This window comes from Cimex lectularius, unplaced genomic scaffold (genome assembly GCF_000648675.2).
Source record: "Cimex lectularius strain Harlan isolate CLEC.00 unplaced genomic scaffold, Clec_2.1 scaffold169, whole genome shotgun sequence".
NCBI classification, from domain to species: domain Eukaryota; kingdom Metazoa; phylum Arthropoda; class Insecta; order Hemiptera; family Cimicidae; genus Cimex; species Cimex lectularius.
This window is the reverse complement of record NW_019392751.1, coordinates 50,211-63,069: the sequence shown is the minus strand read 5'-3', so window position 1 is coordinate 63,069 and position 12,859 is coordinate 50,211. Positions and strand designations below refer to the sequence as shown.

The 12,859-nt window shown below is 42.8% G+C and overlaps 1 protein-coding gene across 1 annotated transcript; it reads right to left on the bottom strand.

Moving 5' to 3' along the window:
- Positions 1–11,147: 11,147 nt before the first annotated feature.
- Positions 11,148–12,359, bottom strand: LOC106672001. The gene has a single exon (XM_014403044.1). The coding sequence runs from the start codon at positions 12,357–12,359 to the stop codon at positions 11,148–11,150; it is 1,212 nt and encodes a 403-aa protein (XP_014258530.1).
- Positions 12,360–12,859: the final 500 nt, after the last annotated feature.

Here is a 12,859-nt window from a genome sequence, read left to right as displayed (position 1 = left end):
CTGTCCACTGTCTGACATGATTTTAACATAAAAGTGAGCACTTAAGGCCTCAGTCTCGTGTGATGCAATGGCAAAATGCGCATCGAATTGGAAGAAATCCCTGGGCATTCGGGACATAGGACATAGGACAAGTGGACATGTGTGCCATTCTCCAGGCACCAAACCCAACCGTGGCCTATCACCTTACCACAAGAAAGGAGACATGGATATCAGTTCAAATACGGGTACAACAAATATCACAGGCATGAGATTCATGGAAGGGCCATCTGTAAGACTTATAAAGGAATTACTGCAGGGTAACCGCAACATAGCCAGGATTCTGGTTGGATTCCCGACAGGGCACTGCCACCTATGAAGGCACGTGCAACGAAAAATAGCACAGATAGAAGAAACATCATGCGGATACTGTCAGGAAGAGGAGACCTCAGAACAAGTTTTATGTTTTTGTGAGAAACTATTTTTTCGGACAGAAAAACCTCCAGCAAGATCCTACACTAAGGAACCGCTAGCAACCCTATATAGGTTGATTACCAACCTGAAGCTACCCAATGATTTATAAAATTAGATGAGCACAATAGATATACTTAGCAGAAGGCCATATGGCCACCTTTTTTATCCTATCTCTAGAAATGGAACAATTATGAAGTAACTGGTTAAAAATAAATTAAAAATACAGTCCCGCAGTTCATGTAGAAAACATGATTATAAGAAAAATGTATAACTTACTACGTTATTTCAAGCTTCTTAGATTTATTTAGACAAATTATTAAATTCAAATTAACAAATAAAAATACTAGTAACATTTATAAGTATACTAGTATATACTAGTAATATGACAATAGATAACTAGTTATACCTGCACAGTCACAGAAAACGTGATATTCCTCTTGTATTATGCCTCTCATTTTTGTTATTCATTTTCTTCGCGGTAATTGTTAAAAAGCTCATTTTCAATGTTAGAAGTAATGACCACTTTTGCACTCACGAACACTCTGGATCAAGAGTTATGGTTTTGAAGAAAAAAGCAAATTCAGTTGTTCCTGCGAAGCTTTCGACCTATTTTAAGGACATCATAAGGGCAAAATAATCTTAAATATGGCAACATATTGACATATTTAATTTTTTTCAAGCGATCTCAAATTTCCTTGAAGACAGGTTCAATACCAATATTGCCAAGGACGGTGGATGAAATTTGTTGTCGCCTGTTTTCAAGGACATGAGAGATCGCGTGTAAAAAAAACTTGAATATGTCAATCATATTGAAGATTGTTTTGCCCTAATAATGTCCTTACAATAGGTCAAAAATTTGGCAGTAACAACTGAATTTGTTTTTTTCTTCAAGACCATTCATTCTGAGTGTTCTTGAGGAAAAAATGTTCATAAAAACTAGTAAACTGAGTTATCATTTGTCCTTTCATGAAAGACATGTGTTGACAATTAAGCAGTTTAGTTAAATTTTTTGAGAGTTTACTCAAAATTTTTATTATTTATTCTTCAATAAAGCAAAGGATACATTATAATTATTGTACTTTCATATAACAGACCGGACGTGAGTTGAAACACAATATGTTAATCCAATAATTTATTCATTTGTTTTATTAACAGGATTGCATCCCACAAATTATACAACAATTATACATCTTTTTTAACAATGGTACATATTTATAATGAAATTACATATTAAAAAATTCAGGATTTAATTTTTAAACATATTACAATCTTTTGATATTTATTTACAATTTTCTTTTTTAGGTTTGAAAAGCTTTCATGAAACCAATCAAAATCTTTCCTTTAATAATCATTGTATTATTAGTTGAAGCCGAGTTTGAAGTAAACTTTTTTTTTCCTTCATATTAATACATTACATTAATATAAATAAGCATCCCCTCAGTTTGAGCGTTCAAGCAAATTATATTATATTATATTCACTGCTTGACCAACGCCGGTTGCTGCCGGCTCCTCAAGTACTGAAAACAATTAAATAAAAAAAAGTGTTTGGGAAAGACAAGGAAGTTTGTGTTGGCTGGGAAAAAATTTCTCCAAGCAAACGACCTGGAACTACGAAGAATATTTCTGCCTCCTCCAAAAAACGAAATTAGTAGTCATCTTGAATAATAATCGACCACTTCGAAATTAGATCACGATCTGCGAGCCGGGAAAATTCAAAATGGAGAGAAATAGACTACCATTGTCAGCTGTTAACAGTAATCTGATAATGATGATCGTTTAGATTATTCTAGAAACATCTCTAGAAATATCAACAACAACAACATAAATTCGGAGTTCTCGCTATGACGACGACGAAATACAAGACCAACCACAACAAATAACACAAAATACGAATGCAAAATAACACCTCCAAGCAGCCCCCCCCCCCAATCATCATCAACCGAAACATAGTTAACTTTACCTTACTGAACATAGAAGAAGTTCTTGGGAAAATTATTTCTAGTATCAGGCAAGAAATGACTACACCATTGTTCGCGTGAAAAGTTCCGACGATCATGGGAATCTTATACACTATTTAAAGCACAAAGGTACGACTTTCACACCTATCAATTAAAAGAGGAGCGTGCATTTAGAGTTAAGTAGTAGTTAGTATTAAGAAATCTTTATCCCTACATCCCACCAGACGAAATAGAAAAAGAAGTAGAACAACGGCTTCAAAATCCGAAATGTAATCAACATCCAATCTGCAGCAAAAATCGAACTGCCGTTTTTCTTTTAGGACCTCGAACCTTCACCAAATAATCAGAATATATTTATTCCTTCCCTACGGTATATAAAAAAGAAAATCTCACAATATAAGAGCTGTCAAAATTACGGACACACCACCTCGGTGTGTGAAATGTGGATAGTATCATTGGAGCGAAAATTGTATCAAATCAAGTGAAACTCCAGTTGTATGCTCTCTTTGTAATGGTAAAGGCAGAATTCCTCCGAATTAAGACACAGTCTAGTACTCCTCCAACACCACAACATCAAGTAAAATCTGATCGCACTCGTCGAACTCTTTAACTATGCCCAAGCCTTCCAAGGACCATCTTAGTCACAACCACAGCCGAACCCCATTACTTCTTTCATCCGTCCTCCTCCCAGTTCTTCAGACCTCGCTTCAATGATGTCCAGCTTTATCAACGAATTCCGCTCTTTTATCAGACCTCTAATCTCTCTACTTACAACTTTCATTGAGAAGCTTGCTTCACCCTTAATGCCATCTCAGTACACTATAACTCTTTTCTTATGGAACGCAAATGGCTTGAACTCCTACTTAAACGGACTACAAATACGTCTACAAGAATAAGGATAGACGTAGTACTGGTTACGGAGTCACACTTTACACCACGATCTAATTTTTACATTCGAAATTTCAAGACTTACAGGACTGACCATCCCATGGGTATTACCTGTGGAGGTACCGCTATCTTAATTCGCAACACCTTAACCTTGTATTTAATTTCTACCTAAACTTTTGTATCTTTACAATAAACTGCCATTAATTTGCCCTCCTCACCCTTGGCCCATATTAGCCCACTGCTACTAACAAACGCCCAGATCTTCTAGACTTCTTCATTACGTTCCAAATCTCCTCACTTCACCGTCATATTTGTACATTGAATGATCTCTCATTGGATCACAGTCCTGATCTATTAACTATCGACACCTATTCCATCCCAACTGCCCCTAGAGCTTATTAATACGTGGTCCAGTAGACTGGAAACAATTTGGAATATTCTTGGAACAGAAAATAAATCTCAACCCCCCTCCCTTAAGACACAAATTTCAAATGTTGTGTAATCGGTTTGGATTCTCGACGACAATTGAAGTGGCGACGGAGAGCTTTAGTGAAGTGTACTTCAGTTAATTCATTAAATTCACTAATTTCGTGGTCCGCTTGACCAATTAACACATTACAATTAATTATGGTTTTTAGTTGAGATGAAAAAAAGTAATTGGAAAAAATGGCAAAAGGAAGGAAAACTCATAAGGTGGGGTTGAGATGGGGAGTTGATGTCCGAGTGGATCGAGGTCACGATAGCTCAGGTGGTAGAGCAGCGGCGTATCTAGCCGAAGGTCGTGGGTTCGAATCCCTCTCGTGCCATTAACTTTTTTTCATCTCAACTAAAAACCTTAATTAATAGTTCTAATTTACCTCTCAAACATAAAAGGCTGCTTTACAACACGATATTAAGGCCGGTATGGTCGTATGGACTGGAAGTGTGCAGTTCAGACAAACCTTCCAACTTCCGTAACATTGAAACTGCCCAATCCTTAATCCTACGAAAAACACTAGATGCCATTTTATGTAACGAAACTAAGTGCACATACAGACTTTTATATCACTTTCATTCAAGATATCCGTTCTCGTTACCGCAAATTTCACAAAACGATCCTAACTACCGTAAATTAGCCCATCAGAAATCCCCTCGAACCCTCCTCACCGACTGAAGAGACAATGGTCGCGAGATCTCCTAGGAAGCCATGGTGATAATAGTGAAAGTGATAAGGACAGAAGTATCAATTAAACAGACAATACTTTAGTATCATTGGAGTAATAACAATGGTTATTTTCTCCATTATTGTTTTTAGCATATACTACCTTGCTAATTGTTACAGGTTACCTACTTGAAGGTAGTTGTAATGTACTACAAATTAAAAAATAATAGAAAAAACAATTTAAATAAAAACTACAAATCCAACATTAATTACTCAATTTCAGATGTCCTATTTGTAGAGAAAGCTTGCTCAGGGCTTCACACCTGACCGAAGGTGCCATGCCTGGCCCCTTACGGGGAGCGAGTAGGCATGACCGCTGACATAAAGATGGTACTCGGAAGGGCAGGTCAATTGTTGGGTCCTCGTTACACTTCTTAAGAGAAACGGGGGTGTTTCCTCAAATGTAGAATTGTATATAATGTGTGGTGTGCACGTATAAGTGTATGTATATTTAAATGTACATGTGTCTAATTATATATATGTGTATTATTTTTATTATATATGTAGCAATTTGAATTGTGTGAGTGATTAAAGAGAGGCCCGATGGCGGGATATCGAGTACAAAAAATCAAACATTTAAAAAGCATCAAGATATCTTCAAGAAGAAGATTTCAGTTTTGAAATTTAAAACATCAATGTGCATCACATACACACAATAAATTATCTTAAATATGTAGAGTAATTAGTTAAGATCAGTTAAGATGTTTTCATTAAAAACTAATAGGTTAAAAAAACGATAAAATAAAGGTCTAATTGCAGAAATCGTATTGGATACAAATTTGAACTCAATAATGAACTCAATGTATAAATTAAAGTTTTAATAGGCGCGCTTTAATAATATAATTGGGAAAACTCGACAGTTAATTTAGCGCTGTTCAATTATAGTACATTCGACACAAAAAAAGTTAGAAATGTTTACTGAGAGCCTACTAAGAAAAACTTTAAGTATTTATCCGTCTAATTTTGAAATTGCTCTTGCGTAGGTATAAAGACCAAAGAGAATAGTTAAATTATAATTGTTTTAATAAAGGTTTTTCGGCCTTCAGTAAAATATTAAAGGAACGCCGGTTTTTTCCCCTTGGTAAAAACTCTAAATCAAACTCATTTCCATTGCGACCTTTTAAAGAAAATGGAAATTCGACACTTTTGCATTATACAAAACCAACTGAGACAATTTTTAGTAATTGGATCGCTAATTGACCATCTAATGTATGTACCAATCGTGAAAGGTGTAAAACCTTGACTAAGTCATTGCCCTCTTCAAATAATATTACTAATTCAATACAAAATAAATCACAACATTAACGGATGTAAAAAACGAATGTCTTAATTTTTATTACAATTTTATAATCTTTATGCTGAACCGGCATGCGGTCATCTTCATTCGTGGGTTTGAGTAGTTTCACAAACCCGCGAGTGATGATGGACCTAATAAGTTACCTAACGCCGGTACTGCATTTCACCGACTCGCAGACTCAATATCGACTAATACTTTTATTCTTGATTTAGTAACAAACGATTTTGTGTTTGGTAAAACTCATGAACATTACTGTTTACCTCGAATAATCTATTCAGTTGGACTAGTTCATGGTCGAGCTTAAAGTTGAAACAGCTAGTCTTACCCAAACCGTGCACATTTAACCATCTATTGTTTAACCATCAATAAAAAACATTGGTTTGCGTGATTTGTGTACATATCAGCTCTATCATGTGGATTGTTTCACAAATTGTTTTTTCGATGTGTGTATCGAGTTTTACAATGTCAATATATGGTTTAATGTATTAGTTAAAGTAGTTGTTTAATTGACTAATTATATGTCTGATGTAGCCTTATAGACAATTAGACCATCCGATAGTTCAAGGTGGGAATAGATTCATGTTATTTCTGCAATAAGTATTTGACCCAAGACGGATCTGAGCCACTTATGCATATTCACTTTTGTGCGCATATTACTACAACGTACATAATTAACATATTCGAACAGGGCAATTTGAAATAGTTCAAAATCAGTATTTGAAGTTAGTTCGTTGACAGTTAGTTGAAAGACATTTCCTTTTCCCATGTTGAGTTTAAGGGGATTATAAAAAGTTTCAGACAAAAAGAGTTTGTTTTTCAACAATCATGAGTAGGTAAGACAAAATGTAGTCATGCAAAAAAAATTATTTGCTGTAAATTCAATACATTATTCTGTGAAAAAATGAAACGACAATGTAGAACAAAATAATGAAAAATAAACAGTAAAACAACAACAATTATTGGAGAAATTGTAGAAATATGGTACCTATCCAAACTAGGATCCCATGTGTTATTAAGTATTCTACTAGTGCAAAATAAGCAGACCTCATTAAATCTAGCTTAAATTTTTTTTAAAATTTTACACTTAGTAATCATTATTTTCTAAATTTTTATTACCAAAGCATCAATATGAAACATAAAGTTTAATTAATAATCAAAAATTATTCCCAGATATTTATCTTGTTTAGAAAAGGGTACAATGGTCAATTACAGTTAAATGTATTATTTTATTATTATAATTATCATTACTACAAGAATCTAATATATTTAGTATATTTACTTGTGATTTGAGAGACTAAATTTAATGATTTTAGTTTTAATTACGTTTAAAAGTAAACAATTACTATCTAGCCATTTTTTAATTACTATTATTGTAACATTAATACTTTTTTATTATAACATCATAATTCTCGCTGGAAAAAAGTATAGCTGTGTCATCAGCGAATCCCAATATTTTACCAGAACGTTTAAGTAAATTGTTTTTTTTTTGATTGGGGTCGATGGAGTACTTTTATAAATATTCCGCCATCGACCCCGAACACAAACTCATACGCTCTCATTGTTCGAGGGGCGATGATGATGTTATATTTCACCCTCACCCCTCGCCATTCACGCTAATAAATACATGCACTCAGACAAACATATAGACACACAACACATGAGACATACTATATACAATAAAAAACCCCAATTTCCCGTAAAAATCGGAACAGGGGACCCTGAAACCCGCTGCAGTGCTCGAGCACCTTCTTCAGATTGGATGGCATGCCTACGCGCTCCCTGTAGGGAGCCAAGGCATGGCATGTTTCCAGTATGTGGGACACATCGAGCAACCTTTCTCTGCATAAGGGACACCTGCGCGGGCTCTGGCCCAAGAGCAGGTGGCCGTGTGTCAACCGTGTATGGCCTATTCTTAATCGCGTTAGGACGATTCCTTGTTTCCGGCTCAGGTTCTCGGGGGGCCATCTACGAATCGTGCTCTTGACGCGCAAAAGCCTCTCGGACGACCCGGCCCACTGACGCTGCCATCTTTCTTTTATCATGGTCTTTACTGCTAGCTTGGCGTCAGAGGGCCTGGTCGCGATGGTCCGGTCTGGAGGGTTGGACGTTCCGGCCTTTGCCGCCTCGTCCGCACGTTCATTACCCTCCAGCCCGACGTGTCCGGGGATCCAGACAACAACCACCGTTTTTCCGAAGCGCTTCAACTCGGCGATTTTTTCCAACAACAGCACGACGAGAGGGTCCAAAGAGAACCCGCCCCGCAGGGCCCAGACAGCGCTCAGAGAGTCGGTGCATACGAGGAAGGCTGATCCTTCCTCGGTCCGCACCGCCTCGAGAGCGTGCCAAATCGCGTACAGTTCCGCCGTGTATATGCTGCAATGGGGGGGCAGCGACCAGGAGGTGGCCACTCCTTTGCTATACACGGCACAGGCCACACCATCGCCAGTCTTGGACCCGTCTGTAAAGACAAGACCAAAACCGGCGTACTTGTTCCTAAGTTCAAGGAACTTAGTCTTATAGAGGTGTGACGGTGTACACGACTTGGGCAAGCTCGCCAGGTCGTCGCGGACGAGTACAGCAGGAAGGGTCCAAGGAGGTGTCGGTCGGTCACCCAGCCGAAGCACGGTCCCCAGAGCCAGTCCCGCCCTCCCTAAGGCCTCGCCGAAGCGAATCCCGAGGGGTCGCGTCCGCGAGCGAAGCATGTCATAGACGGCTCTGTACGGGCACTCAAGAATCGTCCTTGCTAGGGGATGCCACGGCTTGGCCAGATACCCGGCCGCGTAACTGAGGGTGAGCTGCTCTCTCCGTAATTCGGGAGGCAATACCCCCAGCTCACAGCACAGACTGGCCAAGGGGCTGGTCCTGAACGCTCCCGAGATCGCTCTGAGACCCTGGTAGTAGAGCCTATCGAGCTTTCTCAGACGCGTTTTTCGGGCCGAGGAATAGGCCATACATCCGTAGAAGATTCTCGAACACAGCAGCGAGTCAAACATTTTTAACAAGGTCTCCCTGTCCGCTCCCCATCTAAAGTGACCAATAAATTTCAGCAGTGTGAGGATTTTTCTGCCTCTGACCTCGACGGCGTCGATGTGTGGCTGCCATCTCAACTGCTTATCAAATATGAGGCCGAGGAACCGTACCGTCTCCACATATCGAAGGGGGGCGCCCAGCAAGCAGAGCTGTGGGGGCCTATGGGCCCTCCTTAATCTGCAAAAGTGGACGCAAACCGTCTTCGACGAGGAGAAGGAGAAGCCGGTTTCCTCGGCTCTCGCAGCCACAACGTCTATTGCTGATTGCACCCTGCCGCCGACCTCCGCCAAATCCTTACCGGAATGGTAGAAGCAGAGGTCGTCGACAAAAAGCATCCTTTTTATCTGCGGAGGGATGCCGTCAGCAATTCCGTTCACCGCCACTAAGAAAAGCGCAACGCTCATCACCGAACCCTGGGGGATGCCGTTCTCTTGAACGTGATCCCCAGAGAGCACGGTACCCAGCCTGACTCGGAACCTGCGGTTCTCCAAGAAACCCCGGAGAAACCTCGGCAACTGACCTCTTAGACCAAAATCGTGACACTTCCGTAGTATCGCGTATCTCCACGTCGTATCATACGCCTTCTCAAGGTCGAAGAACACAGCCAGAGCGTGTTCTCTGTTCAGGAACGTGTCCTGAAGGTCGCCCTCGAGAAGACATGCATGATCTACCGCAGAGCGATGTCTACGGAATCCCGCCTGATACTGGCTGTAAAATCCCTTCGTCTCAAGGTACCAGGTCAACCGACCATTTACAATGGACTCCAGGATCTTACTCAAGCAGGTTGTCAGCGAAATCGGTCTGTAACTCGAAGCCAAGCTTGGATCCCTACCCTCTTTAAGGATAGGTATGATGAGCGCCTCTCGCCAACGATCGGGGTACGAGCCTGATTCCCATATGTTGTTGAAAAGGTCCAACAAGCGACGCTTCACACCCTGGGGAAGGTGGTGAAGCATCTCATATGGGATACCGTCACACCCGGGGCTTGAATTCCGGGTGCGCCCCAACGCAGACTCGAACTCTCCCATCGTCAGGGGCACGTTGTACGCTTCACTTGTTCCGCCGTCGAAGTCGATTGTCATGCGTTCCGCCTCGGTCTTTCTTTGCCGAAAGCTATCGGAGTAGGCTTCGGAGCTGGATACCGCAGCAAAATGCTGCGCTAGTTCTTCGGCCACCTCCGAAGCTTCTGTCACGCTCCCATGATCCGTGCTTAAGATAGGGACCGACGGAGGTTTGGATCGGCCCGAGAGGGCTCTGACCCTGTCCCAGACTTTCCTGGCGGATGTATGGTGCGTCATTTCTGACACATATCTCGCCAGACTTTCTTTTTTGGCCTGGGACAGGATACGCCTCTCCCTAGCCCTTTTTACTTTAAAATTATCAAGGTTTTCCTCCGTCGGATGTCTTCTGAAGCGTCGGAAAGCTCGCTTCTTCTCCGCGTGTGCGCGGCCACAGGCGGCACTCCACCAGGGAACCCGAGGTCTACAAATAGACCCACCGGTCCTGGGGATAGATCCGCCTGCGGCGCGATTGATCTCCCTCTCAAAAAGTAGGAGATCATTGTCGACATTCCCTGTTAGGTCGGGTGCCGACACCGACGCGGAGAAAAGCTCCCAATCCGCACGCTTCAGGCTCCACTTCATGGGCGCATGATACATTCCTCTCAAGACGGAACTCCTCAACACTATGGGGAAGTGGTCACTCAGATGAGGATCCTCTAACGGAGCCCATTCTATCCGGTTGGTTAGGGAAGGTGAGGCTAATGACAGGTCTATCGCACTATAGTTGCCTGTTCTGAAATCAATGTGTGTAGCAGCGCCGGTGTTTAGGAGGACCAGATTGGACTCTCCGATTAGGTCCCCCATCTCTCTGCCCCTCGCGTCGGTGCGCAACGACCCCCACCATGTGTTGTGCGAGTTAAAATCGCCCAACACCAACGTTGGCGGGGGGAGTTGCTCGACTAGGGCAGAGACCCCACTTCTGTGCCACGGTCCTCCTGGAGGTAGATAGATGGAGCACAGTGTGAGGTGCATAGGCGCTGCGATTCTCACGGCGACCGCCTGGATGTCAGTGTTTAGCCTCACCTCTTGAACCGATATGTTTTCTCTTATTAGGATGGCTACCCCTCCATGTGCCCTACCCCCCGGATCTGGTTGCACCTCTTTGGAGAAGGTGTTGAATCCCCTCAGTTCGAGGCGCCCCCCCGGGCGGATACGGGTTTCCTGGAGGACGATAGCCATCGGTATATATTCCCTAACCAGTAACTGTAGCATGTGTCTTTTATTGCTTATACCTCTACAATTCCATTGTAGAATGGACTCCATTATTCGCTATCTTTTGATTTTTGTTTTCGCAAATTTGGTCTGGGTCGGCCTTTCTGCCACCCCTTTTTCCTTCGGACGGGGCCATCAGTGGCAGTTGAAGAGGTTTCGGACCCAGACGTTGCTTCTAGATCCGTGACCCAGTTAAGGCGTGAGGAACCGCCCGATGGTGTGGCTGCCGCCACGGGTGGCGGCAATTTCGGTGGGGGCATGATCGTCCCCGGCTTGTTCGGCGCCTTTTTATTGATCGCCGTTGGGTCCCTCTCCGGGGACGTTTGGGAAGAGGATGTCACCATCCTCTTCTGGGGTTGGATGGCATCGGCCACCCTTTGTTTTGCCCCCAACATAGAAGTGGGGGCTTTGACGGCTGCTCCTTTTAAGGGAGGGGCCGCCGGGTTTTTTTCTGGGGCCTTTGCACCCCGAGTGGGAAGTGCTGCCGCCTGGGCATACGTCCCCACAGTGCTCTTGCTGTCGACCACTGCCCTAGCCTCTCGAAAGCTCATTCTGTTCATTACTTTCATTTTCTGAATCTCTCGTTCTTTCGAGAGGATAGGACAGCTTGCCGATCTGCTCGTGTGGCAACCGCCGCAGTTCACGCATGTGGGAGGGTCAGCGCACCCGGATTCTTTTGGATGCGCCTCCCTGCCGCACTCACAGAACTCTTGCGGCGACTTGCACCGCAGGGATATATGCCCAAATCGTTGGCATCTGTAGCATCTCTGAGGGCTCGGGATGTATGGTCGGACCTTTAATTTGTAAAAGGCCGCCCTTATTTCCTCTGGGCATATTGGTGTGTCAAAAGTGAGGATTAGGCTCGCAGATGGGACAATTTGTCCGTTCCTGCGCGTATTCATCCTCCTCACCTCCAACACACCCTGGTCTTCAAGGCCTTCTTTTATGACGTCAACACTACTATTCATGAGGTCGCGGCATATTACTACCCCTCTGGAGGTGTTCAACCTTTGGTGAGGGGTAACTTCGACCTCATGTCCTGCAAGCGTCTTTAGTTGTTTTAGAGTTTCTTCCTTTTCTCTGCCTGTTACACCAATACATATCTTTCCCTCTCTACTCTTCGTAATTGTACTTGTGACTCCCAAGATTTCTTTTATGTTCTTGTACAGACGGAAGGGGCACGTGGATTTGAAATCGCCCTCTTTCCTTGTCACATTGTAGTAGCGCGTTTGGTATGTCTCGGAGAGAGGAGTAATCCCCATGGTTCCGAGACCAAACGACGCGATACCTGCTGATGGTTTGTTCTTTTTTTCTTTCTTTCTGTTTTTAATTTCTTTTTCTTCCTCTTGCTTTCTTTTCTTCTGTGCCGGAGACACAGGGGACACAGGCGCAGGTTTCTCTCCTACCGTTCCGCCTTTTGGCGAGTTTGGTGGGTATCTTTTTCTTTTCCCATGTACGGGGATGAATCCGTCATTCTCCACCTCACAGGAAGGAGAGGGTGGTTGTGATGGGATTGATGAGGGTGGTGGGGTGGAGCATTGGGCCGGTGGAGTACGGGATGTTGGGGGGCCTTCCGGATTTGCACAAGGCAAATCCAGTTGGGGGCTTGAGGAAAGTGTTGGGGTAGGTGGGGTTATTTGGTTAAGGGGGAGTGTGGTTGGGCTGGTTGGACCCGGGCTAGGCGGAGTAGGCACTTTTACTCCTTGATTTTCTTTTTCCAATTTCATTTTTCATTTGTGTGTGTGTGTGGTCTGTAGTATGT

Coding starts and splice junctions, on each gene's coding strand:
- LOC106672001 (XM_014403044.1), bottom strand. CDS start 12,359: ATGGGGATTACTCCTCTCTCCGAGACATACCAAACGCGCTACTACAAT.